The sequence below is a fragment of the Camelus bactrianus genome, chromosome 19 (assembly GCF_048773025.1).
Source record: "Camelus bactrianus isolate YW-2024 breed Bactrian camel chromosome 19, ASM4877302v1, whole genome shotgun sequence".
Lineage (NCBI taxonomy): Eukaryota > Metazoa > Chordata > Mammalia > Artiodactyla > Camelidae > Camelus > Camelus bactrianus.
In genome coordinates, this window is record NC_133557.1 from 24,495,342 (window position 1) to 24,522,274 (window position 26,933).

The following is a 26,933-nucleotide window of genomic DNA, read 5'->3' on the forward strand; positions in this document are numbered from 1 at the left end:
AGTACAGTCAGTTTACAACGTTGTGTCCATTTCTAGTGGAGCTCCCTCTCTTCTTTAAGGGCCGGGAGCCCAGTGGTGTTAGTCCCTCCATACCTGCAAGGAGGCGCAGTGCAGCCTAAAAGCACACAGCGAATCAAGGCAGACCTTGGCAACCTCACTGCAGGGTGAGGAAGGGGCAACGTGACGCCCCCCATCTTTCACGAAAATTAGTGGAAAAAAGGGTCTTGAAAGGCAGGCTTTCATTTATGCCATCACGAGATGACAGAACACACAGCAGCCCAACATGTTAGTAAAACTGGGTGTTCTGCTACCGTCCCCATGCAGTGATGTTCCACACACTGACATGCTTTAGAAAGATGAGTTACAAAGGACAAAGCACAAAACTGTACCTATAATTTACAATTGTGCTCTTCAACTTTTAAAATAGGTTAATAATTAGAGGGTGAGGAAAATTCTAATACATGCAAAGAATTTTTCTCCACAAAGATATTCCACTGTTGCTAACTGTGGGCGGCTCAGAGGAAGAGGTCTGGGAGAGGAGGCCCCGAGAGAGACTGTGAGAACATGGGTCTCAGAGAAGGATGAAAACACATTTCTCTGTGCCCTGAGCATGGGGTGGCCACGTAGAATAGTGTACATGTTACCTGGAACTGGTAACTCATGGCTCTGAAATTACTGAGCCGTTCAGGGTACAGCCACACACATCAAGAAACTTTCATTCACACACACACACACACACACAGAGCATCGTGCACACATCACGTGCACACGTGTTCACACCCATACGCGTGTACATGCATACATGTGTGCACACACACAAACACATACACACAAACCCTACAGGAATATGAAAACCACGTGCCTTTCTCAAGGATGTCACTTAACCCATCTTACCTTCCTTGTACAACAGTCTGATTCTGAAACATACAATTAGTTGTCTCTCTATACAGATGCCTACATTCAGAAAAAGTCTGGGAAAATCTACACCAAAACATAAACAGTGGTTACCACTACATGGTGAGAATTGCAGGCTATGTTTATCAACTTCTTTCTGAATCTACAATTTTTTCTGTCATGAGGACATTAGGACTTATCATTCTAAAAGCCTAAAAAATGGTTTTACTATGAAAGAATGTATGCAAAAGACAAATAAATGAGTCCCAGGGTTGGGTCTACCTCCTCATAGGTGAGCACTTCCTTGACACTCAAGCCAAGAAACAAATACAGTAAAAGTTGTGTCACCGTGACCACCCCCCCTTCACCAAGCCCCACCCCTGACACTGCCAGACCTCCTGGAAATGATGGGACACTGTCAGGGCTGAAACCTGCTTGCTCCAGCCTCTTAGGGGCACCTCTCTCCAGCCAGATTTCATCTGTCTCCCTTCCCCGGGAGTTACTGTACGGTGGCGTGGCGGGGAGGGCCCAGTGCCCCCCAGGCTGTAACCGATAGCTGAATAAAGACACTTCAAGCCTTCCCGAGCGGAATGCGCACAGGAAACAAATTTAGGAAATCCTGCTTTCTGTTACAGGAAACGAACCCTACGCCAACTGGTAGAAATTACTCCGGCAGCTCCGACGTAAAACGAATCCTGGCTCCTGTATGCACTCTATGCACTGACCTTGCCCACAGCAGCAATGTTTTCTTGATATAGAATTTCAAAGGTAGGACTCTAGACCCAGCCACGTCTACGTGAAATCCTACAGGGATCTGGAAACAGTACGGCTTTCTCACAGATTCTGCTGTATCTAGATTTAGCCTACTTTTCTGCCACATGGTGTATTAATATAAACATTTATATTTTGAGGCCCACATCTTTTGCAATAGCTTAAAAGGCTGGTGAGTAAAATGTTAACAGTGGCTTCACCTTCAGTTAGTAGGATTATGGTTTACTTTTTTTTCTTATCTGTATTTTCATATATTCTATCATAAACATGAAATAACTGTAGTTAGAAAATAGTAAAGTTGTGAGGGAAAAGGATACCAAGAAGGTAACATTGACTGCTATTAGGACACCAAAGACCAAAAGAAAATAACTGTATCATAAAAAAGGAAAAGAAACATTACTCAGAATCTTAGAAAAACAAAACAAATCCTAATATGAGTGCAATTAATGGACAGAAGAGATAAAGGACTACTCTCTTCAAGAAAAAGGAGGTCAGAAGCATAAAGCATTCCACGGAAGATTCACCCGCATGGAAAAACCTTTGCACAGCCCTAAAACAAATATATCAAAGTTCAGTGGGAACCAGGGGTGTGGCACGGGGATTAAAGACCGTCACAGGGAGGGAGGGTGTAGCTCAAGTGGCAGAGCACATGCCTAGCAGGCATGAAGTCCTGGGTTCAATCCCCGGTGCCTCCTCTAAAATAAAAAAAAACAAACAACCTAATTACCTTCCCCCTCCCACCAAAATAAAAAGTCAAAAAAAAAAAAAAAAAAAAGACAAGTCACAAACGCAGGTCAATGGCCAACAGGCGTCCTGGAAGCCCACAGGCACAAGTGCTGATCAGGTCACCAACATCTAGAACTTGCTCGAATTCAAATTCTATCAAATACCAGAAGCTATTGGTCCCCAGTCCGAAACTACCAAAGTCTGGTCCTTTATCACATCTCCCATTCAGCGGTGTCATCCTCCCTCTCCCACATGGAGAAGCAAGATCCAGCAGACCAACCCTGGAGAAGAAACGGTGACAAGCGGGACAAGCTTCTGGTTCCAGGGCACAAGTCCCAGCAGATCGGCGCGCTCATCCATGCTTCTCCTCCTCCCCTTCCTTCTCTCTGCACAATTCTCATCTCACAATTTGGCCAAGCGTTACAACATGTTTCACCCCTACAAAGCCTGGTTCAAATATCAACAGTCACGGATGAACGGGGCTTCACAGCCTGGGCTGTCCCACAAACACAGAGCAGGCAGCGAGACAGGGACACGTTCCATTGCTCCAGGAAAGAAGAAGGGACTGGGCAGGGCAAGACGTGTCCAAGTGTTCTTCCATTTCTGAACTTCTTAAAAGGTTTCTCTTGTGCCAGCCCCCAACCACACTAACTGGCTCACCAATATTCCCAGGTGCGTCCAGATCTTCAAAACACTTCATGTACCAGAGAAGCCCCTCCCTTCCTCTCAAAATGAATGAAAAAAAAAAAAGAAAAGAAAAAGAAAATTGTAATCCTTGTAACATTGGTGGAAGAGTAAAATAGTAAAAAAAATTCTGGGAAGCATGCTGGTGCTTTACATTTTGAGCCTTAAACATGCTCATTCAGTCTGACCCACAGGATTCACTGACCAGCGACTGAGGCCCTCACAGCACCGAGTGGGTCCCATGTCACAGACAGAAAGCGAGGATAAGGAACCTGGCCACGCGGGGAGCTGGGGACCCAAGATTCATGTGCTCAGGTGTCTCACTCCCACTGCCCCCTAGGTCTGGTTTAATGTAGACTCCAGCGCCTGGCCCTCAGAACTCAAAGGCACTCAAAACTACCTATGAAATTACTGAACTCAAACACACCACTCCTAGACATATCAGGTATAACGATGTTCACTGCAAATGTTTATAAATACTGTTGCTCAGAATTAGAAGTAACCAAAATTCCAATAATATGAAAACAATTAAAGATATTACGTTCCACATATCAGCCATGAATCTGGAAAACTGTTTTTTAATAACATTCAAGAAAATTGAGAAACAGGCATGATAAAATATTAAGTAAAAAAGGAAGCTACAAAACCATGCCTATATTAAAATTCTCATTTTCTAAGGAAAAAATAACATGAAAACATTGTGAAAAGCCTATATATCCAATTAAGTAAAATGACTATTTAGTGGCTTCTGAAAAATGGTTTAGTAAAAGGTTTATTAGTAAACAAGTAAAAGAGTTTGGGCCCTGACATCAAACTCCCTGGGTTAAAACCCTGGCCCTGTCATTCAGGGGGCTGGTGTTACCAGAGGACTCAGCCCCGGAAGATGCAGGGATTTGCTGGGAAGACACCTGTGAGACGCCACCCTGGCCAAGAAACCAAAAGCCAGCACCTCCAAGAGCGGAATACGCCAACATCATGCATCTCCTGGTAACATGCACTGAGACGGGCAGGGGCCAAGAATGCACAACCTGGGTAACATCGTAAGAAAAAATGCCAGACAGATGCCGACTGAGGGACGTCCAACAGAGCAGATGGCCTGCATTCCTCAACAGAGCCCGGGCCGTGATGGTCAAGGGAAACTGGGGTTAAAAGAGGCCCCAGAGGTGGAACAGCTCGGTGCAGTGTGTGCGCCTGGACTGGATCCTGATCTGGGGAAAACATGTGATTTTTTTCTTTTTTTGAAAAAAAGCAGGTGGGACAGCTGATGAAATTGAATAAGATGTGCAAGTTAGATAACACTACTGTATCAATATCAATTTCCTAACTTTGTTAAATGTCCTTGTTTTGTAGGGAAATATTCAGGAAAACGTTTTAGGCAATACTTAGGAATAAAAGGGATCACGCCTGAAGCGTACTCGTCAAAGGTACGAGAGAGAGAGAATGATAAAGCAAAAGCAGGTAAGTGTTCACACTTGAAGAGTCTGAGTGTAGTTTTGGTAAAAGGGAATTCTTCGTGGTAATTTTACAACTTTTCCATAATCTGAAGTTACTTCAAAATTTTAAAAGTCTTAAAAAGCCCAGGGAAGATACAAAAATGTAATGTATAGCACAGGGAATACAGGAAATATTTTACAATTTTAAATGGAGTATCATCCATAAAAATATTGCATCACTATTTGCACACCTGGAACTAGTATCGTTTAAGACAGCTATACTTCAATCAAAAAATAATAAAAAGAAAAGTCAAGTCACTACTCTTTGAACTCTTAAAAAAAATAAACTAGGGACTTCAAGCTAAACGTTTAACCCCTGTGTCCTTGATTTTTCTCTTCTGAAAATGGGGATAATCACAGAGACTCTTACTCTCTTACCAGGTCCTGTGCTCAACGTGAATGAAATGAATCTTTTTGGTTTTAGCAAGAGTTTATGCTTAGATACAAACAGTAACTTAAAAATATGTGGCTTCCTGGACTTCATCAAAATTAAAATCTTTTGTGTTTGAAAGGACACCATCAAGAACATAAAAGACAGCCTTCAGAATAGGAGAAAATATTTGGAAATCACCTACCCTAATAAGAGGCTTTTACCTAGAACATGTAAAGAACTCTTACAACTCAGTAACAGAAAGACACTTAGCACAATTCAAAGAGGGCAAAGGACATGGACAGACATTTCTCCAAAGAAAATACACAAACAGCCAATAAGCACACGAAAGATGCTCAACGTTATCAGCCTGGTATCAGGGAAATGCAAATCAGAACCACCGAGAGGCTTCCCTTCACACTCACTAGGCAGCTAGAAACAGAAGGATGAGGATGAGAAGCGTCAGCAAAGATGTGGGGAAACTGGAACCTCATACCTTGCCGGCGGGAATTTAAAGCGGTGCAGCCACTTCAGAACACAGTGTGGCAGGTCCTCAGGAGGATAAACGCAAAGTTAACATGACCCAGCAATCCCTGTCCTACAGATACACCAGGAGAGATAAGCACACAAGCCCACTCAAAAACCTAGACGCAAATGTTCACAGCATAACAGCCCCTCCACCCAAAAAAGAAAAGAGTCCAAATGTCCACCAACCAGTGAATATGGATAAACAACGTGTAGCATTATCTATTCAATGGAATAAAAAGGCATGAAATAGATACACGCCACTGCACGAAAGAATCTCGAAAACACATGCCAAGTGAAAGAATTCAGGCAGAAAATGTCACACAGTGTACGTTTCCATTTGTACGAAATGTGAAGATTAGGCAAATCCATAGAGACAGAAAACAGGTCAGCGACTGCCGGGGCTGTGGAGAGGGAGGGTTGCGGTCTAGGGGAATACAGGCACGGGGTACTTCCTTTGCATGATGAAAATGTTCTGAAATCAGCGGCGGCAACGATTGCATAACTCCATGAAAACACTTTTTAAAAAAGCCCACTGAACTGTATGTGAGCTGGGTGATTGTATGATATGCAGATGACATCTTAATAAAGCTGTTTTGTTGTTTTTTTTTTTAAAAAAAAAGGAATGTGGTTTTAATGGGACCTGTGCCCCTCATGCACTGGCCGACTGAACCACAAAGATCTCCTGCTCTTTCCTAATTCAGGATGCATCTCAAGTCCAAGGTTACCTCCCCTCGGAAAGACAGAGTCCCGCAGGCATTTGAGAGCGTGTTTCCCTGGTGGCCCAGCATCATCCAGGCTCCCGCTGCCCTGACAGGTGCTCCCCCTTAGGAACCCCCAACCTGGGGCAGGTGGAAAGTGGACAGGGCATCCCTGTGGGCGGGGGCTCACCTCGTCTGGGCTGGAAGCCTGGTACACGCGGCAGGAGTCTTCGTACTGCTTCTCGGCCTCGGCCTGGTCGGTCACGCCATTGGACTCGTACACGGGGGTCACGTTGTGGCAGAGCGCGATGGCCTTGACTGCTTCGTGCACGCGGCTGCTCATGGTCCGTCGCACTTTGGTGGTGAGCGTGGGGCCCTTCTGAGCAGGCGGGTCCTGGGGCTGCTGCAGGAAGAAGGAACACATAAGGAAGATGACTAGAGGCACAGAGGGGCCTCGGGAGGGAAAAGAATGACGGTGCGGAGTTTATCGCTTTTCCTTCTGCTGCTCCGACACTCGTAACTCTCAGGGGTGACGCTGCCAGGAAGGGCATGGATTCTCAGGGATCCAGTCATTTGCACTAGGCCAAAAAAAAAGCAAAATAAACAGAGGAAAAAATGACAACTGAGTGAATGTGCACGACTGTACCTGAGAACGTGTGAACGCTATCTTCCTTTGGGTGGAGCTGGGGGCCTCTGACCGAGCGAAGGCCCCACCACACTGCAAGCAATGCTGGTGGTTCAGACCAGGGCCTCCGGACCATGGCACTCCTGATGTCTGGGGAGGATAATTCTCGCTGGGGAGCGTCCTGTGCACAGCAGGAGGTTTCACAGCATCCCTGGCCTCCAGCTACTAGATGCCAGAAGCAACCCCCAGGTGTAACAAGAGACCAAAAATGTCTTCAGATGTTGCCAAATGCCCCATGGAGACCAAAATCATCCCGTTTGGAACCACAGTCTTAAATGCACATTCTTATTGGTTTAAAATCGAAGACAGCAGCATCGACGGGAGCTCTAGGGTAATAACCATCAGCAACACGCCACCCGGGGCAGGAGGGAGAGCATCAGTGACAACCGGAAGGAAGCCTGGAGGGACGAACATATTGCAAAAGGGCACGGAGAACCCCACGTCGGGCACACTTTCAAGAGCAAACTTACACGTGCTCAGGCTTTGCCTCCCACGCTGACTGCAGACCCTAACTCTGGTCTAAGGAGCAGTTCCGTGGCTCACACAGCCCTCATCCATCCCTTCATTCGGACCTTTCACCACCTGGCTTGGCTCCCTAATGGGTTAAATCTTGGGGAAATGGTTTAGAGCAACCTGGTAAAAAGAGTATTGAATGTTAAGAAAGCTGAGCTTTATTCTTGGATGGGGTATGAACAGCTGTGTGAACTCAACCAGTCCCATCTGCACTCTGGGCCCTGGTTTCCTGTACATGAGAGGAGCAGGCCAGGGGGTGGTTCTCAATCCACATACTGAGTACCAGGAATCCCAAGAAACCCAGTCAGCACCACCGAATGTGGAGAGCAAACAGCCCCTTTCCCACCTGCTTTACACATCAGGTACCATGAAGGCCTTGCTTTGAAAGAGAGGGTTCTATTGCCTTAAAATATAACAATAAAAAATTAAGACACTGGAAAGTGACCACTTGTTAACAGTCTGTGGCTTAGTGTTCCTTTAGACTCAGATGCCCTCCCACGACCCACAAGACCCACCTGATCAGCTTCTCTCTCCAAGCTCCTTCCTGCCTCAGGGCCTTTGCACCTCCTGTATCAGCTGCCTGAAATACCATGTCCCAAATCCCTGCAGGGCTAGCTCACTCAACTTCATCATTCAGGTCCCAATTCAAATGTTACCTCCTCAAAGATGCCTTCTGAGTCTCTTACTCCACACTCCCCCCATGTGGCCTTTCCCCTGGAAGTCATGTTTCCATATTACCATGTGTTTTATTGTCTTCATTGTCTAAAACAGGCTTGTTTACCTGTAATTCTCCTGTTAGACCATAAGAACAGATAGCCTGTCTATTGACTTGTCTAGGGCATCAGATATTTGCTGAACAAATGAACAACTTAATATTCCTAAGGTGATGGTGAGATGTCTTCACTTGACATGAATTTCTCTTTCTATCTCCAAGAAGAAATAAATATCAAATTGACCAACATCAGTTCCAGATTTTAAATCGCTGTCTGGGACAAAGGATCTGCAAGAACCTTCCTGCCTCCACAACTGAGTCTCAGAAGCTAGAGATGCTGCCTGTGGACTTACTGAATACTCTGCTGCATTAAAAACATATTTTATCCGACGGAGGAGAAGCGATCCGATCTTTTAGAATGAATCGTGTTTTATACCCACGAACACGTGGTTGCCCAAAATAGAGAACAGATGGGTTATGAGAAACAAGAAAAGGACTTCCATTTGATTTTTTAATACTATTTTTAGCAGTGGCATTAGACTCCTCAGGTAATTAGACAATTACTAAATTATTCTGGTCATGCAGGCACACACACTGCTCTGGCTTCCTGCTCTGTTAACCTTTGGTGGCAAGAGGACACAAGTTTCACTTCCAGGCCAAAGGGCACCGCATGGTAACAATAATTAGAGTAATATATCAGAACTACAGTTTAAATGAATCATTATTTGCCAAGTGCTTTTAATTATAAAGAATTTAACTCTAAAATCATAAGGAGGACTAAAGATTTACAGAAAGGTCCTCACTCCTGGAGAGACTAAATCAAAAACATTTTTTCTGAGTTTTGTAATTTATGTTCTAGCCGTGGATGCGTGTCTTCATTTTTTTTTTTTTCCCACATTCCTCAGCACCTGGACCAAATTATTATTTAACATCAGGAGCAATAACAAGACCTTTGACAAAGTAATTGCTCTGGCCGGCAAGCTTTCCTAACAGGGGTTTGAAGGAAAGCTGAGTTAAGGGCATCTTTCACAACACTTTGGATTTTATAAGCAATCTGATTATGTCTCCAGAAGTCAAATACTTCCACTAATATTTTAAACATAGGATAACTGAGCTCTGGGGGGTTTGCACTGCGGGTAAAACCACACCAGAGCAAGGCAGAAAGAGACGCACCGCCCAGATGTTTGCAAAGACCTCACTCTCAGAACAGGGGGACCACCTGACAACAAACCAGACGATGAGGGCGGTTAACCCAGACCAACCTCACGGGAGACTGGTTTAAGTGTCTCCACATTCATTTCTCTCTCTCTTAAATTGATACTCGTCCCCCTTTCCTACTAAGATGTTTCAGGGAAGAGGGGTCATAACCACTGATTCTGAAGTTCTTTTAATTTGCAAACAAAAGGCTCATACACACACCAAACGGTGATGCAGAGTATCACGAAGGTGCTCGGAATAACCAGGGGCTCAGCCAGCGTTAGTACTGGGCCCAGTTGCCAAACGTCCCCACGTTCCCCATATGGAAGAGTTTCACATTGTACAGTGTTTATCTCCAGCCTCCTCCCCATGGGCCCTTTAACCTACACACATTTCTTCTTACTTAAAAAATACCAGGGGAAAATAAAAACAGATGTGGTATCCACAGAGGCAGGTTATGACTCTTTTTGCCCTGGGGCAGAAACCACTGGTCCTCTTAAGGAGGGAGGGCAGAACAGGGAGGTCAGCAGTTGGGTGAGGAACCCAGCTCTCCAGATACAAAGGCCCGACTCAGGCCCTTGCAGGGGCGGGGGCACCTCGCACCATGTAACACTTCAGTCTTTCCACGGCACCTCGGCCAACGAATGAGACGTGGAGACTCAATGGAAAAACAGGCCTTCATTTCTCATTAATAATCCACGGCAGAGGTATTTCCCAGTGAGAACTCCAGCCTGTATTTCAGGGAAGATTAACACAAAAACTACATGCTGAGTCACCATGAATACCAATTGTCTCTCTAAAAGCAGTGGAAACATCACCACTTACGAACATGGGTAATATCAACGGATGTCATGGACGGGTTGCAACTGGTAAAAATACACCATTGAAGGGAAGAAATTTGTTTCCATCAGCCCACTTCATCCCCCAAATAAAGCTCAAAGCTGGGAACTCATCAACCTCAAAGGGCCACCCTCACAGAGACAGGCTCGGAGCTGCTACTTCCAAATGAATCAAATGACTGACAGGCTGATTCAGCGACTGAATAAATACATCATCTACCATTTAACAGGCGACGTCTCTCAGCGTGCCAAAGGCGACAAACTTCAGTTCACTGAAACGGAACCATGTATAACACAGGGGTTCTAACGTGAGAGGTTCTGCCCCGCACTGGGCAGTGTCTGGAGATACCTGGGGTTGTCACGGTGAGGGAGGGGGGTGCTGCTCCAGGCATCCTGACGGTAGAAGGCAAGGATGCTGCTGAACATCCTAAAACACACAGGGCGGCTTTCTTGACAGAGCAGCATCCAGCCCATTATGTCAATATGCCTAGCTGAGAACCATCTATAAAGCCACTGCCACCATGACACCAGGGTCAGGACGCGGGGGAGGCCCAGCGGTGCTAGTCTGCTGAATTGAATCCTGTCCATTTAAGATTCGGATTTTTTGCATGAATTTTGAGGGCTTTTTTTTTTTTTTTAATATTGCATCACAATATAATTTGTCTTGACTTCCGTGTTTTTTCGCCATCTCAATACATTTTGCTCCCTAGATGTATGCTCCTTAACCCCCTCAATCCTGGTTCTATTATAAAAACCATTAAAAATTATCACGACATGAGTGAAAGTAAAAGAAGTTGGATAGTGTTATTTTAACAGCGGTTCTTAGCCAGAAATGCTTCTCTGCATAACCAATAAAAGATTTTAAGAAATATATACGCTTGGGCCCTCAACACTTAAAGTAGGGCCCAGGCATATCTCTGTGTTTTTAAACTTTACATGCAATTCTGATGCTCAACTTTGTTAAAAAGAATTACAAAAATTATGACACCTTCTTGTTGAAAAGAAAAATGAGTAAAACAAAGTAAGCTCTGTGTCCCAGAAAAAAACACAGATAAAAAAATCCTTCCTCAAGAAAACATAACCGTCTCTGTGTTTCCCACAGATGCAGGAAACAAGACGTGTCCTGTACGGGACGCAGTGTAAGTCCTGACAAACTGAACGCATCCAGCACATACATGTCTCGTTTAGGAAAGTAAAGCACAAACTCACACATTCACCAATATCCTTATGAAAAAGGAAAAAAGAATGCTCAGTCAATTCCAACTCTCACAAATCCTGAAACAGTATCAGAGACAGAATACTAAGCGAAAAAAACCACAGTTCACAGATCAACACGTGTGAAATAATGCCGACTCTGTTTTTTTGAAAGCTGTGAGTTTACACGTGCAGATCAGCCTAGAAGACCACGCAGAAGCACGCATCTGAGTGTTGTCTGCAACAGGATGTCATGAGGCTCCCCCTCTCCAGTCATTCATTTTTTTCAGGGACATATATGTTAACAAGAGTTAAATAAAGGTATTTCCACTTGCGAAGGGGAGTAAAATAAAACAATGACTACACAGTCCAAGTAATACAGACTAGTTGTCTCAAAATATTTTGAGCACGTTGAGAAAAAATTTAAGTACCTTCTACCTACATGTATTTAACTTTGTATAAATATAGGGCGTTATAAAAAAATTCTAAAATGATATGATAAAAATGAAAACAGCATTATTCACAGAATTAGCTAGTATCTCAAAATAACAAAACACACACTCAGGGTAAGGGGCATTGGGAATTATAGATTTAAAATTACGTTTCAAATTGTCACATCTGTTCCTCACTCACACCAGGGCATGAAGGCCTGACACAAGCTACAACCTGGAATAACCTTGGAGATATTATGGCAAGTGAGATAAGCCAGGTGCAAAAGGTACCGACTGATTCCATTTATCAGAAATGTCCAGAAAAGGCAAATCCACAGAGATAAAAAAAAAAAAAAGCAGACTGGTGGTTGCCAGAGGCTGGGTGAGAGGTGGGAGTCTAGGAGATGGGGGTTCCTTTCTGGGGTGATGAAAAGGTTCTGAAATTAGATAGTAGGTGATGATTGCACGATGCCGACAATGCGCTAAAAAACACACTGAACTGTACCCTTTATAAAGGGTAAATTTTATGGTCTGAGAGTTATATCTCGATTTTTCAAAGGTGCCAATAAATAAAGAAGTAAGTCAGTGGAAAAAAAGTCATCACATCTCCTTAGCCTGTTGTGGGTTCACCTCATAACACGTTGGCCATTTTCTTGTGGTTTGCTTGGCCTTGTATTAATCACCTGGAGTTTCCCTGCAGGAATCTTGTAAAGCCACCTGCCCTCTTTACGAGGTTTTAAGTTAAACAACATCCCTAAAACCGGTCACCTGGACGCCCATAAAACGCACTCTGTATTTCAATGTTCCAAAAACAAACAATCGTAGAATCCTACGCCCTCCACAGAGCACCTCAAGGCCGCACCTGACAAGCGCTAGTCTGAGACATGGAAGGAGGGCCCCTGGGTCAGTCTCAGTGCTGTTAGTCAGGTGTACACTTTGCTTTAGTTTTGAAGATAAAAATGACAAGTGAATAGACACTCTAGTCCTTTCTTCCTGCACCCCATTGGGTCATCCTGCAAACTCTGTTCTGGAGTCCACAGACTGAGGTGCTGATGTTCTGAAAAACAAGGGCAAACCTCATATGTGCAGTAGCTATTCTCCAACTCTTGTTACACTTTGGAATCACTGTAGGTCCAGGGGGGAGGGTAGAGCTCAGTGGTAGAGCACATGCTTAGCATGCACGTGGTCCTGGGTTCCAGCTCCAGTGCCTCCATTAAATAAATAAATAAACCTAATTGCCTCCCCCACCAAAAAATTTTTTTTAATTTAAAAATTAAAAAGAAAAAAAACCAAAAACCAAAAAACTGTAGGTCCAGGCACTACTCCTAGAGGTTCTGACTCTGTCCCAGGTGACCTGATCCAGGAGTTCCAAATCCTCCACTTCAGGAAACACTGTTAGAAAATCTCATTATTAAACTCTAAAGGTCAGAGGAATGACTGTTACAAGCTCAGATGAATCATTTTAGGGTGGTGGGTATAATCTAAGATTGGAGAGTGTGATGGTTCCACAACTCTGTAAATTTACTAAAAAATCATTGACTAAGTACATTTAACATGGCTGAATTTTATGGTATGTATGTTATAAATCAATAAAGCTGTTTAAAAAAAAACACAGGAAAGCCTTCATACTTGTCATCACAAAAGTATTCATGCATTTACTGCACGGTTTTTAGACATCATGAGAGAAGGATGCACACAGCTTTGATTTATCCCTGTAACACCGAGCTGTTTTAAACCCAAGGCCAGGATGGGCAAATCAATTTATGAGCTTCTGCAAAGGGAGGGTTATGAGTTAAAAGTTCACAGTAAGAAATGTTGTTTTCTGACTTTAAACTTTTTACAAAGAGCGTTATCTGTTGCAAACCAAAAGCGGACCACAAAAGCTGCACTATACAAATATCCCAAGAGAGGGTGGCTTCTGTAAATACCACAAGCTCTTAAAAATACCAACCAAAATGGGCAAGGGTGTGCCTCCTGTCGGGGGTACACACCTCAGTCTATGAAGCTGTCTAATATAACCATCGGAGGGCCAGCATGGCTGAGACGGGGCTGAGAGGGAGGGAGGCAACCCCGCCAGGTGCTGACAAGCATGCCAATCCACAGAGCCGCCCCTCAACAGGAGCCCGGAAGGCACTGGGGTTGATGGTTCAGAGGGGAAAAATATCCCAAGACACAGAAATGAGGCGGCTCACCCTACCCTAAATGCTGAAGGCAGTGGTGTCACGCGGTGAGCGGGAGGGGGCAGGGGCAGGAATGGAAGCCAAGGCTGGACCACACTGGAAGCCTCAGGCCCCAAGGGGGAGCTGCCAGTCCCAGGCTATCCTGTGCTCCTGGGGTGATGGGAGAGGCCAAGCAGGTGATCTGGGGGGAATGCACCTGTGACTGAAGGCAGGCAGTGATGGCGCAGGAAGCAGGGGCATTTCCCAAAACCGTGGACAGAGCTCTCAGGGTAAATGCAAGTGGTGCTAGCTAAGGCAAGAACATCTTAGAGAAGCAACTGCAGGGGATTCAGGAGGAACGTCGGGATGGTGGGTACACCGTCCTCATGAGCCACGAGCAGCGATGCTAAGCATGCAGGTGTGAGCACAGGCTCTCCCCTCATCTTAATGAGTCAAACCTCGAGGGTATCAGGCCTAAGTCAGTGTTTTTTGTTTTGTTTTTAAAACATTACCAGTAATTTTGATGAGGAGCCAAGGTGAGGACCCACTGGTCTAACTTTATAGGAAATTTAGGACACTTACAAGTTGTATTTTTCTTTAAAAAAAAAAAAAAAGATTGGTTTTGAAAAACTTTGCAGGAGAAAAAAAAGCAGGAGCAGATAAACTGAACGTCATCTCTGATCATTTCTTCCACGAGACTGCTGAGTTGAAAAGAGGCAAGGAACTAAATCAGCAACATAGTAATTATTTCACAAGTAGCCCATTAATTATTGCTGCTTTGGCTCATAACTGGCGAGAAGGGAAAATAAACATGTTTGTAAATTTGAAGTAAAACCAACCATTAGGTTCTCAAAGCTCTTTCCAACACCAGTTATTGGAAAACAATTATTTTCTCATGTTTCCCCCCAATATGCATCAGTATTTCAATAGCTTAACCCCAGGGATGAAGAAGATGGGGGAAAACTTCAACCGCGGGTTTATTCAAAGTGTGAAGAATTCGTGAATGCCAGGGGCTTGGAAGGAAAGGTGGGCGGGAGGAAGTGAGGAGCGACCGCTCCTGGAAACTGGGTTTCTTTCTAGGGGGGGATGAAGATAAAATTGATTGTGGTGACGGTTACACAACTCTGTGAATACACAAAAAAGCCACTGAAGTGCACGCTTTTAATGGCAGCGGATCACATGGCATTCTGAGTTCTTCTCAATACAGGCGTTAGTCAATGTGAAACAATTATTTTGGGTAAGGAAACAGGAGGCTTTACCTGAGTGTAAATACTAAAAATGTGGCTTTGTACTTCATCCATCGAGTCGAGCCCGTAGGCCACGGTGCCTAGATGGAGCCGTTTGAAAACCATCTCATTCTGGGTAAGAGTTCCTGAAACACAAGACAAATGGGTAACTGTGCCGACATCCTGGAGCTTTCGTTATGAAGTCATGACAGCTGTTGGGCTTTGTTCTTCTGAGAGTTTGCTACGTGTCATACACTGGTTTCAGCACTCCTGCTGGAGCAGACGTCTGTGGTATTTTGTTGGCCCAGAATCCTGGAATTTCTTTTGAGAATAGCGTCCCAGGTTTCTAGGGGGAATTATGACCCTTGTTCTCTGGGATGGTCCAGAGGGAGTGTCAATCAGGGTGTCTGACTCATTCATTGGTCTAGAGAGTACCACGTGGCATATGTGAGGCCAAATCGATTCTAACCTAAAGGAATCTAAACCCGGAGCAGACAGACACACGTGGATGGAAGACAAGTGGAGACAAGAGAGCATCCCAGGGGGTCCTGATGCTGACACAGCCAGAACTTCCTGGTTCTTTTTCTCTGATTTACCCAATCTTTGCAACAGACTCCCTTTTATCCCATGCTCATTAAATGGTAGAGATGAAGCTTAAATCCAGGTCTCCCCATCTGCTCTCAACCACTATGATAACCTCGTCACCTGACAGATGCTAAATTGTGGAGCAGCATTTGGGGGTGTGGCTACGAGGTGAGGACTTGAAGCCCGAGTTCAAAGCCTGCTTCTGCCACTATGTGCTTCTCACAAGTCACTTAACCACCTAACTCACAAGGTCAGCGGGAGGATTCAGTAAGTAACTGTAGCCAAACACCCAGAAGACTTTCCCACATAATTAGCACCAAGTAAGGCTTTGCTGCTAACACTGTCATCACCAGATAGTCGACATTTATCAGAAGATGAAGACAACGAAACAGCAGCAGCACGCATCTCTTAACACCTTAGAAGGAGACTCCACGTACCTTCTTTGACCTTGAATCCTGTGAGGGCCCCAGAAAACTCACCTGTCTTGTCTGTGAGCAAGTAGGAAATCCTCCCCAGCTGCTCGGGGATCGTGCTGGAACGAACCACCGTCCCGGGGATTTTTGAGTCCCTGCGGATGACCCAGCTGTACACGATCTTGCCCATGTCCAAGTTCACACGCAGACTGGGCAGAAAACCAGAGCAAACAGGTTAACAGGATAGACCACAGACTGCTCATAGCTCTGTTTGTAAACAAGGACTCTAAATACACTTCATCGGTGCCATAAGATCTAGAATCACACCCAGCAGAAGCACACGGCTGGGGCTGAATCCACAGATTTAACAGAAGTCTACACCACTATCAAATTCACATGAAACTATTCTTTTATGGACCAGAATAAAATATGAAAATTTAAAATAATGAAAAGGTAGTTGTTTTAGCCTTACTTTTTTTTTATTATTATTTATTTTGTGGAGGAGAGTAATTAGGTTAATTTATTTATTTTAATGGAGGTGCTGGGGATTGAACTCAGGACCTCGTGCATGCTACACTCTACCACTGAGCTACACGCTGCCCCAAGCCTTACTTTAAAAAAAAATTACTAGTCCTCTGTGCTAATATATTTTTGATACTTCCCATTTTTTAAATTTTGGTAAAATATACATAACATAAAGCTTACCATTTAAAGCATTTTACATTTAAAGCATTTAAAGGGTATACTTCAGTGACATTAAGTACATTCACATTATCATGAGACCATCACCACCATCCTTCTCTGGAACTTTTTCATTTTCCCAAACTGAAATGTCATACCCAGTATATAGTAATTCCCCATCTCCCTTTCTCCAGCCCCTGGCAACCACCATTCTACTCTCTGTCTCTAGGAATCTGACGACTCTAGGAACTTCACATTGTAAAATCATTCATGACTTGTTCTTTTGTGTCTGGCTTTTTTCACGTAGCATAATGTTTCCAGGGTTCATCCATGTTGCAGCATGTGTCAGAAGTTCCTTCCTTTTTGAGGCTGAATAATATTCCATTTTATGCATCATACTCATTTTAAAATATTATTTTATTGCAAAAATAAAAAGAAATCATCAAATTCATTCATAATCCTATAAACCAATCAAATGGCTAACTACTGACTAGTCACAGGCCACATGAAGATTCAATTCACTCACGTTCCATCACGGTGTAGACAGAACTTTAAAGACTACAATTACATGTAACATCACAGTACGGACATTTTTTTGCTAGCAATAAATTAGATTTCTTTATTCTTTGAAACCATCACTCAGAGAACCCTGGCTAGGGGTCAGTCTCCCTGTGCTAGTCATACTATTGTACCAAAGCCAAATCTCTGTCCTCGGAAGAATACAAAGTCTATCTGGGATGACGTAAATACACAAAAGAGCAAGACAGAATACAGGGCAATATACCAAGTGTAAGAGACTTCATAGGCACTACAAGTGTGAGGGAAAAGATCTGGCTTATTTTAACAATTATTTACTGTTCATTTATTATGGGGGAAAAAGTAGAAACAAGTATCCAACAATACGGGTCTAAATAAATTATTACACACAGAATATATACTAGAACAGTTCTAATAAACGATGGTGTGTAAGGATATTTGATGTGAAAAGTTATCTGTAGCACATCCTGTTAAAAAAAGAGTGGGGGCGGGGACAGATTTTTACGTAGAGCAAAATCTCCTTTTTTCTAAAATAGAAAGCAATCTAGACAATATATATATCCCAAAACAGTAACAATTATCCTTCAGTTGTGAGATTAGGGATGGCGTTTATTTTATTCTTTTGCTACTGTGAATCTTTTTTTCTATGACAATCTATTACTTACGTTATTTCTTTAACCATTTATTCAGCCTTCAGATGAGGTAGGCAAACAATTGTCTGGCATGTGCCACGAAGCTTCCATTGTTAATCAATCACAATGAACTTAGACTCAGGCTCTGAATCCTTCTTAACACAGCACCCCCAACAGCCACCACCAGCCTCCTGGAGCTGGCAGATGAGAGGAAATCCAAATGGCCCATCTCGTGTGGACTGAGCAAGCCAAGGCAGGCTTTTGAGCACAGAGTAATTCAAGACCAGATGATGCAGGGAGGGACGGGCCCGTCCAATGCTCCAGCCGCACACCGTGGCCCACACTCCCAACCCTGACTGTTCCTGGTCATCACTCTACAAAGGGACCAGCCACTTCTCAAAACCACAAAACCATGATCTTCAAATGAACAGGGAGGAGAAAACATCAAACCCAGTTCTCTGCTCACCTGATGGGAATGATGTTGGAAAACAAGAGGAGGAAGCGGATGATCTGCAGGTACCAGCGCCCGGCAAAGTGCTGGAGGGCGACCATGACCAGCGACACCACCACCAGAGCCCCAAAGAGGATCTTGGTGAGGCAGTTCACTTCCAGGTCAAACAGACCAATCTGTGGGACAACGCACAGAAGGACGCTTCTGATTAGTGGTGCAACCCTCAGCCCGCCTGGAGACCCGGCCCCTCCCCCCCAGACACCTCTGCCTGCTGAGACAGTGGGGGCCCCGTCTCTGGCTGCAAACCCTGGGCCCCACAGCTACAGACACCCAAGGCACTGCAACGAGCTCTGATTTCGATTTTTTCTTAATGACTTAAGATTTCGTCTTGGAAACACAGAAGCAATAGGCTGCTGCCGTCCTTGGCGGTGCCGTGCACTGCCTGGCCTGTACCGTCTGCACAGCAGCCTGTAAAGGGCCTCATCCCACACCCAGAGCGCTGCACCTCACCCCGATTCCATGTTGTCTGGAAATTCAGGGCACACAGACAGCACTGGTGGTACCTGATTTTTAGGTGCTGCATTAATGAACATTATTATTTTGACAATTATATATTTATTTTAATGTGTTTTTTTTTTAAAGGAACCAGCATGTGAAACCTGTAACTGCAGAAACATGGCCCCAGATAAAGCTGAAACACCCAATAAGTGACATTTACAGGTGTGATGATGGTCATTAATGGTGGTCATGACAGTGGGGTGAGACAGCCAGCATTTGGTCACAGTACCTACAAAGGAGATCCTTCTGCAATTTTCTGACCATTAGAAACCGGAGAGGGTCACGGTGAGAAGTGAGCATCACGGGGCAATGAGGCAGACCGCAGAGCTGACTCTGCACCCCATGCCACGGCCACTCGCTCAGCGGGGGTCTGAATCTGGGTCTACGCAGCCTGGCCAGCACATGGCACTTCCCCGGGACGCTCTTCCTCCCTAAGGCGAGGCTGTAGCAGCCCCCGTGCTCACAGGCTGGTGAGCACAGGACACGGCAAACAGGCTCAGCCGTCCACTTTAAAAGCTTTTAAAACTTTTATGTGCTCATAGACAGGCAGCTCTCATCTAACTGTGCTTCCTCCTTTACCTGCGTTTTTCACCAGTCGAAGGTTTGTGGCAACCCCGTGTCACCAGATGGTGTTTAACATTTTTAGCAATGAAGTACTTTTAAATTAATGTATGTACACCCTTTAAATTTCTAGACATAAGGCTATTACTAGACACTTATTAGACAAGAGTACAGTGTAAACATAACTTCCCCATGCACTGGGAAACCAAACGTTCATGTGATTTGTTTCATTGTCATCATTGTGGAACCCGTCCACGGCATCTCCGAGGGCTGTCGGCACACATGGACACACATTTACCATGTGCCCGTATTTACAGATACACACACCTACACACACACACACACACACACACACACACACACACACACACGGGAAAAGATGGTAACTTTGTATAAATGAAATCATACCATTAAGTGCCCCCTGCTTTTAAATCTAGCACGTCACCCCACCAACACCCCTTCTCAAACGACATCAGGCCAGGAAGCTCTGGCGAGGAAGCACACCCTGAGACCGCGCACACACCTTGCTTCGAGGATTTGAGGTATTCATGACGCTCCGGAGCTCTCTCCCCGTGTAAAGAACAACGCCCACAACAGTACCTAAAGTGAGAAAAACACGACCCAAAGAAACGTTAATCCAGACAGGCAGGCTTACAGAGAGGAGTCTGACCCGCCTGAGAGGACATCCTGTCACTCCAGCACCCACACCATGAGAATGTCCCCAAGTTTACGACGGGGCCAACCAAGATCTCCGTCCACACCAATGAGATGGAAGCCCCCAGCCACGCGTGGCCGCTCACAGTTAAATTCCATTAAAATTAAATGAAAAAAGTTTCCCATTTTCACTTGGCCACATTTCCGGTTCAACAGCCACACAAGGCTAGTGGCCGCCACGCGGACAGGGAAGACACAGAGCACCTCCACTATCGCTAAGAGTTCTACTGGTCAGTGCTGGTCTCTGGGGTCCGACAGCCTCTGACAGCATAAGAGGTGGGGGAGCAACGCTCTGCCCTTTATGCCACTGACCTGAGAGCTTCCAGGGGTGCCTAGAACTTCCTAAACTTCGTGGCCTAGTGAACACACCCTTCTCAGTAGGGCACGTTCTTCCCGCTGAGTGGTTCCTTTCAGATTTGGGGTGTAACGAGCACACTTGGGGGATGTCTGTCTAGATGACAATTCATTCCTGAGAACTTCCCGCTCCATCCCTGCCTGCAGCACAATAATGAAAGACATCAATCCTTGTAAAGAATTCCTAGAAGAAACACAAATGGCCAATTAACATTAGAAAAGGTGCCTAACCTAGGGGATAATCAACGAATGGCCATTTTTAACCCTATCCTACTATACTGAAATCCAAAAGACCGAGAACATCCAGGGTTAGCCAAGAGGCGGGGAACTAGACTCCATCGTGCACGATGCTGGCCAGGGTGTAAACTGGAATAGCCTGATTTAGAGGGAGGATTCGCGATAATCTGTCAGAAACGTACCTTTGTCTCCCCTTTTCAGTGTGTGCCAGGAAGACGCCCCACACAGTGGGGGAGACGGACAACTGAGAAGGAGAGCAAGACCCCGGGTAATCACAGAGCGCGGCGCGTGCCGTGGTGACACAAGCAGAGGAAGACAGGAGAGGACTGGGGAGGCTGCTGGTGTGTACCGGGCGGGCAGGGACACAGTCTCTGAGTTGAGAACATCTGAGCGGAAGCTTGAAGCATGAGAAGGGCCAGCCCACCAAGCTCTCAGGAAAGACCCCAGGAATACAGACGAGCTGGTCTCCACCGGATAAAGAAAACCCCTAAGCTTCTCTCCTCTGGCACCTGGCTCTCGGAGTGCCGCCCTCAGAGGGCTGTACCAAAACACTCGGGGAGGCTGAAACAGAGATGGGAACCGAGCCCAGCCCCAGAGGAAGTGCCGGGGCTGTGTCTCCTGGACAAAGAGCCCTGGGCGGAGACACTGAGGTCCCCCAACTTAACGCACACGGTGTTCCACACAATGCGATTCCTTTCCAGAGAGGTTCTCGGCAGATGGCAGGCCGGCGAGAGCAGGCTCCCGGGCAGATGGCAGGCTCCCGTGAGCGCAGGCCCGGCCCAGCGGCAGATGGTCCGACTGGGAGCCGAGCCTGGGCTGAGCAGGGGCGGCTGCAGGCCACTGCACTCACTCCAGGGTGGGTCTCAACCCTGATGACCAGGGCTCAAGAGGGTCCAGGACAGGGGCCCCTGAAGGGAGTGTCCCCCGTCCAGCACTGGCCAGTCTCAATGCCTCTGAAGGCTGCTGGAAATGGCCATCCCCCAACACCTCTCTGTGCTCAAGGCCAAAACTGCCTCTAGGAGATGCAGAGCCCGGCCTCAGCCACCCAGGGCGGCAGCACGCCCACCGGCAGCCCACAGAGCTGCGCTGGTTAGGCCTGCCCGGGGCTTTAAAGGTTTATAATTTGTTGCCAACTTCTAAACACAGGAGCTTTCATATAAAAAAGAGGTTCCGGCTTCTTCTGGAAAATCGGAAGATCTGATGCTACTGGGTCTGTGGTCCTCATCGTGTTCGCAGCAGGTGGTGAGCACAGACACTCCGTTTAGCCTGGCCCCGCTCATCACAGTCCCCACCCAGCCCTTGAAGACCACCTGACCCGAGCCCCTCCACCCCCAGACCTCTGCCCCTGCTTCCTCTGCTGTCACTCCTGCGGTCCCTCCTTGTCCCCACTACCCTCCTCACTCTCGCCCTCTGCCGCCTGCAGACTGCGGCATCCTCTCCATCCCGCCAGCCAGCATCTCCACCGAGCCAAGCTGCTGTGGTCAGGAACTTCACAAGTCCTTCCAAACTCTCCACGGCTGTGTGCAGCTGGGTCAGAACTACACCATGACTCCTTTGTTCCTCATTCGCAACAAGGTAAGCAAGCAAGTAGACGCTGCTGGGACGTTCAAGTGTGTGATCCCAGGACAAGCTCCGAGGAACAGGGTATAAACCAGCTGGGCATTACCAGACTCACGGGGCAAGGCACACATGGTGTGACCTGCGTGCTGGTGACACACAGCAGGGCCACAAAGATCCATCTGCTACAGACTGGAGGGTGGGGGAAGTGGGGCAAGAAACTGTTTCCTCTCCACAGAGAGTCTGAGAAGAACTGAAGTCTGTAACATCCAGGCTCCTTCTCTGCCAAGCACCCCCACCACCTGCCTCCCCATCCCTTTCCTATCACCGCCCCAGTGACTCCTCAGCCTAGCAGCACTGTGTGGGGTCACCATGGTAACTGCATCCTCTACAGACTGATGCCAGCCAATGCAGCTGGACCCTTAGCATCGCCTGGAAAGCTTTCTTCTTCTTTAAACTTTCAACTGATAACAGTGGAGTGACCAAGACACAAGAGTTAGATTCTAAAGGGAATTAAAAAGTGAAATCTCATATAATTAAGAGTATGCCTGATGGGTATTTTTCTAGTTGAGCAACAGAAGAAAACAGCTCGCACTTAATTCTGTGTTTGCATTAGAATCAGAGTGCAGTCAGCAGTCTACTGGGTGAGAAGTAGGGGAAACTGAGGTCAGCTAGGAAAATGGTTAACTGCCCAGCTCCTCCGACTCCCTCCAAAACACACGCCCACTGAAGGGCATGGGAGGCAGTGCCACTGAATCACTTGAATCATGGCTCTCTCCCTGTCTTCCTACATCACCAAGCACAAAGAGAAGAATTCACACAAGTGATAAAATGCATGTTTTAACTGCAGAGCGCATTTCTGATGAACCGTCTGAAATCTTTTCTCCCATCTTCAAGATCCCAATTCACCTTCCATTCTCCCCCTCCCAGGAGATGATCTCTTCAAGGCTGTGTGACCTTAGGCAAGTTGCTTAACCTCTCTGAGACACAATTCTTCATTCCATTAAATGTCCTCATTTCATGTTGTGAGATCAAAGCAAGAGAATGGCAGCAAAAGTAATAAGTGCCTGACGAACAAGACTCACTATTGTTCATCTCTGACATTGAGGCTGACAAGCCTTTTCAAACTCATCCCCTCCTCCTCAGAATTCTTCACGTTCTCACTAAAGCACCTTCCCTTTTTACTGGTTTCAGAGGAAATCATAGAACTCTCCTTCCTCCCATCTCGTCTGCCGTCTGTATTAAGCTTAGGGTAATGTATAAACCCATGAAGGTGGGCACAAGGATCCTCTGGTAAACCACAGCACCAGACCTAGCAACGGAGCTTGGCGCTGTCACGAGTAGGTGCTAAACAAAGATGTGCTGTGTGGAAAGAAAGAAAGTAGGAAAGAAAGAAGAAAATCACCAGAACGAAAACCAAACAGACACGTGCACGTGTATTTCTTATGGAAATATTAACATCATCAAAACAAGTGCCGAGCAAACTAATCGTCAGTCACCCCTACCCTGACCCACCCAAGGGCAACCACTACCTTGAGTGCAAAAAGGGACGTGTGTACCGTTCACGGCACAGCCCGGCGAGGAGACGGGCACATCCCCGGCATCCCCGACTTCAGTCCTGCCGGTGCCAGGTGCACACGACCAGGTTTTAACCCCACCTCCTCAACACCTCCCTCTGTTCCACCTGAAGACACAGGCGTGTATCACAGGATGTTCTCCAGCCCAAAGTGAGTGCCAGCTCGTGCTCCGTCTCCAGGCCCCATCAGGCTGTAGCTTCACACCAAGCCACCAGCACGAATCGGTCCAAGTGTCTGGAGCTGCGGTTGGAGCGGAAGGAAGACCCCCTTCACTAGTTATTTGTCCTAACTTCACTCCTTAAACCACAATGTATTCCAGGTAGAGCAAATATTTTCATCTAAAACCATATTAAACACTCCAACTATATAAAAAGTTTAAACCTTCCTGCCGAAACATGAATGAGATCAACTGGGGAATGGTAACTGCAATTAAGATGACAAACAGAAGGGTAAGAGCCTGACGGTGTAGAGTGTAGAAACCATGTTTTTAAATGAGCCCATCAAAGACAAAAATGGGCACGAGGCATAAACTGGCAATTTGCAGAGTTTTTTTTTTTTAAATGCAAGTAAACTAAACACAAAGAAAGATGTTCAACTTCACAAATTATTTTTTAAAGCCAAACCAACATGTTAGATATTTATTCAATGTCTTTCAAGTTGGCAAAAATGTAAACGTCAAACAACACGGTGCTGGTGAAGGTGCACGTGTAAGGTCACCAGGAGTGTGACTCAGAGGAGGGAAGTGTGCCACGAGAATGGAAACGCATAAGGCAGAGACCCTCTGGCTCAACACGGTGACGACACCAACATTGAGAATTTCTACCTGGAAGAACCAACCAAACAAAGTACATCACAGACAAAAACACAAGACAGGCAATGGACTGTGGGAAAATGCTCGTGGCATGTAAGAGATGATCATCTGATACTCCTTCTTCTAGAAAGCATTCTTCCAAGTTAACAACAAAAAGAAAAACCCAGATGGCAAACTGATGGACCAAAATATTAAGAAACGGCTTACACCTGGAAAGACGTTCCACCACACTCACAGCTAAAGAAATAAAAGTGAAAACAATTAATAACAAGACACCATTTACCCCCTAACAGACTGGAGACCCATAAAACAGTATTTTTAACTCCTGAATATTAAATACACCATAAAAGTTTTTTAAAAGCCAGATGACATACATATGGAATCTAAAAAATAAAACCAACTAGTGAATATAACGAAAGAGAAACAGACTCACAGGTAACAGAGAACTAGTGGTCACTGGTGGGAAGGGGGAAGGGGGAGGGGCAGATAAAGAGGAGGGTGCTAAGAGGTACAAACTACTATGTATAAAATAAATAAGCTACAAGGGTACACTGTACAACACAGGGAATAAAGCCAACATTTTATCATAGCTATAAATGAAATATTAACCTTTAAAAATTCTGTATCACTATGTTGCATACCTGAAACTTCTATAATATTGTACATTAACTGTATGTCAATTAAAAAAAAAGAAACTTCAAAAAAGGGAAAAAAAAAACCAGATGACAAATGGAATGGGAGAAAAAGGGTATTTAGGCATTAGAAATGAGAAACTCTTACAAATGATTAAGGAAAAGGTAAGAACCACAACAGAACAATGACTAAAGGACAAAAACGTAACTGACAAAAGAAGAAACAGAACACACGCAGGCAAAGATGGCCCAGCTTCCTGATAATCTGCAAAATGCACATTGAAAAACTTCTTTTTCAACTCAACTATTAAAGATTAAAAAGAGTGACTAATTACTTGCTAGAAAATGACTTCAAAGTGGAGAAAACTGGTGGGGAAGAGAAACTAGTTCAGGGAGATTTGGGGGGACAGTGGCCCGGGAGAGGAGGGGTGGAGGGGCTGCTGCCTGTCCTGTGTGGCCGTGGCCTTGCTGTGGCCAGTGAGCAGTGGCCTGTGTGGAATCTTAAGGACCAATTTCTCACTTCTTTAGTCACCGAGTAACTGAGAACATTCCAGACTGTGGTGCGAGTAAGGCCAGCAGTGGAAAAGAAAAGGCAAAAAGCCTCGAGGGAGCGCTCATCCCTGTCTATTTGCATTGACTCTGTGGGATCTGAGCTGGTCACTGCTTTCCTTGCCAAACAGCATCCTGCTTGAGAGTTTTGGGTTTTTTTCTTTTTTTTTTTTGGTACTAAAGAGCCACAAAGCAGCATCGAGCAGAGGATAATGGGCTGGTAGGAGAGAGAGAGAGAGCATGCTTGAAAAGGGAAAAAATTGATTCCTCCCACAGTAAAGACAGAAAGGTGTCAGCAGTGGAATTATAAGTTAATAATAATAGATAATTATAAATGTGATATAATAATGATAGCTGCATAGTGAGTTCTGCTTCTGAGGCCAAGTCTCTGGGTTCACGCCCCATCTTTGCCTCTCATGTGCTGTGTGACCTCAGGCAAGTTACTTTAACCTCACTGGAGGAGGCTCAGTTTCCTCGCCCGCAGAATGGGCATAATATGCACACAAGCCCGCGTGGTGCTGCTGGGAGGGTGAGCGGAACGCGGAACACACGTGAGGGGCCCGGCACTGTGCCGGGCAGATGGGCGGCCCGCCTGGTGTCAATCCGGCGCTGCAGACCAGGCTCAGCCCCTGGAACCCCTTCTGCTCAGTTCCACCCCAGTGTTCGAACCTTTTCTTCCTGCACCCCAACAGGCCATTGTGCAAACTCGGCTGTGGAGTCCACGGACTTAGGCAATTTCCACGTTAGTGTGGAGTCTTGAAACACTGAGGCCCCAGCTCAGGCCTACAGCCCTCCCCTGGGCCCCTGTTCCAGCAGGACGGGCCGGGCAGTCCCCAGGGACACAGCTTCCAGCCAGAACGAGCAGGCTAACCCAGTTTCTGGTACAGATTAGGACGTCAATCTGGAGCGGCAATTAAGGGCTACTGGCAGAGTGGGCGCTGTGGCAAAGTCCACAGGCAAGAGC

The 26,933-nt window shown here is 45.8% G+C and overlaps 1 protein-coding gene across 5 annotated transcripts in view; it reads right to left on the bottom strand.

Moving 5' to 3' along the window:
• The window catches only part of ATP9A (ATPase phospholipid transporting 9A (putative)), a 121,581-nt gene that overhangs the window by 37,539 nt on the left and 57,109 nt on the right, over positions 1–26,933 (bottom strand). For all 5 annotated transcript variants that reach the window (XR_012500666.1, XM_074347448.1, XM_074347449.1 and 2 more), the window contains 5 exons: positions 20,062–20,138; positions 18,435–18,595; positions 16,185–16,327; positions 15,154–15,266; positions 6,355–6,567 (listed from right to left, as the gene is read on the bottom strand). Coding sequence is in view for 4 of the 5 variants with exons in the window: in XM_074347448.1 (XP_074203549.1) it covers positions 6,355–6,567; positions 15,154–15,266; positions 16,185–16,327; positions 18,435–18,595; positions 20,062–20,138 (707 nt within the window). In the remaining variant the exon portion in view is untranslated. The remainder of the gene's footprint in view (positions 1–6,354; positions 6,568–15,153; positions 15,267–16,184; positions 16,328–18,434; positions 18,596–20,061; positions 20,139–26,933) is intronic.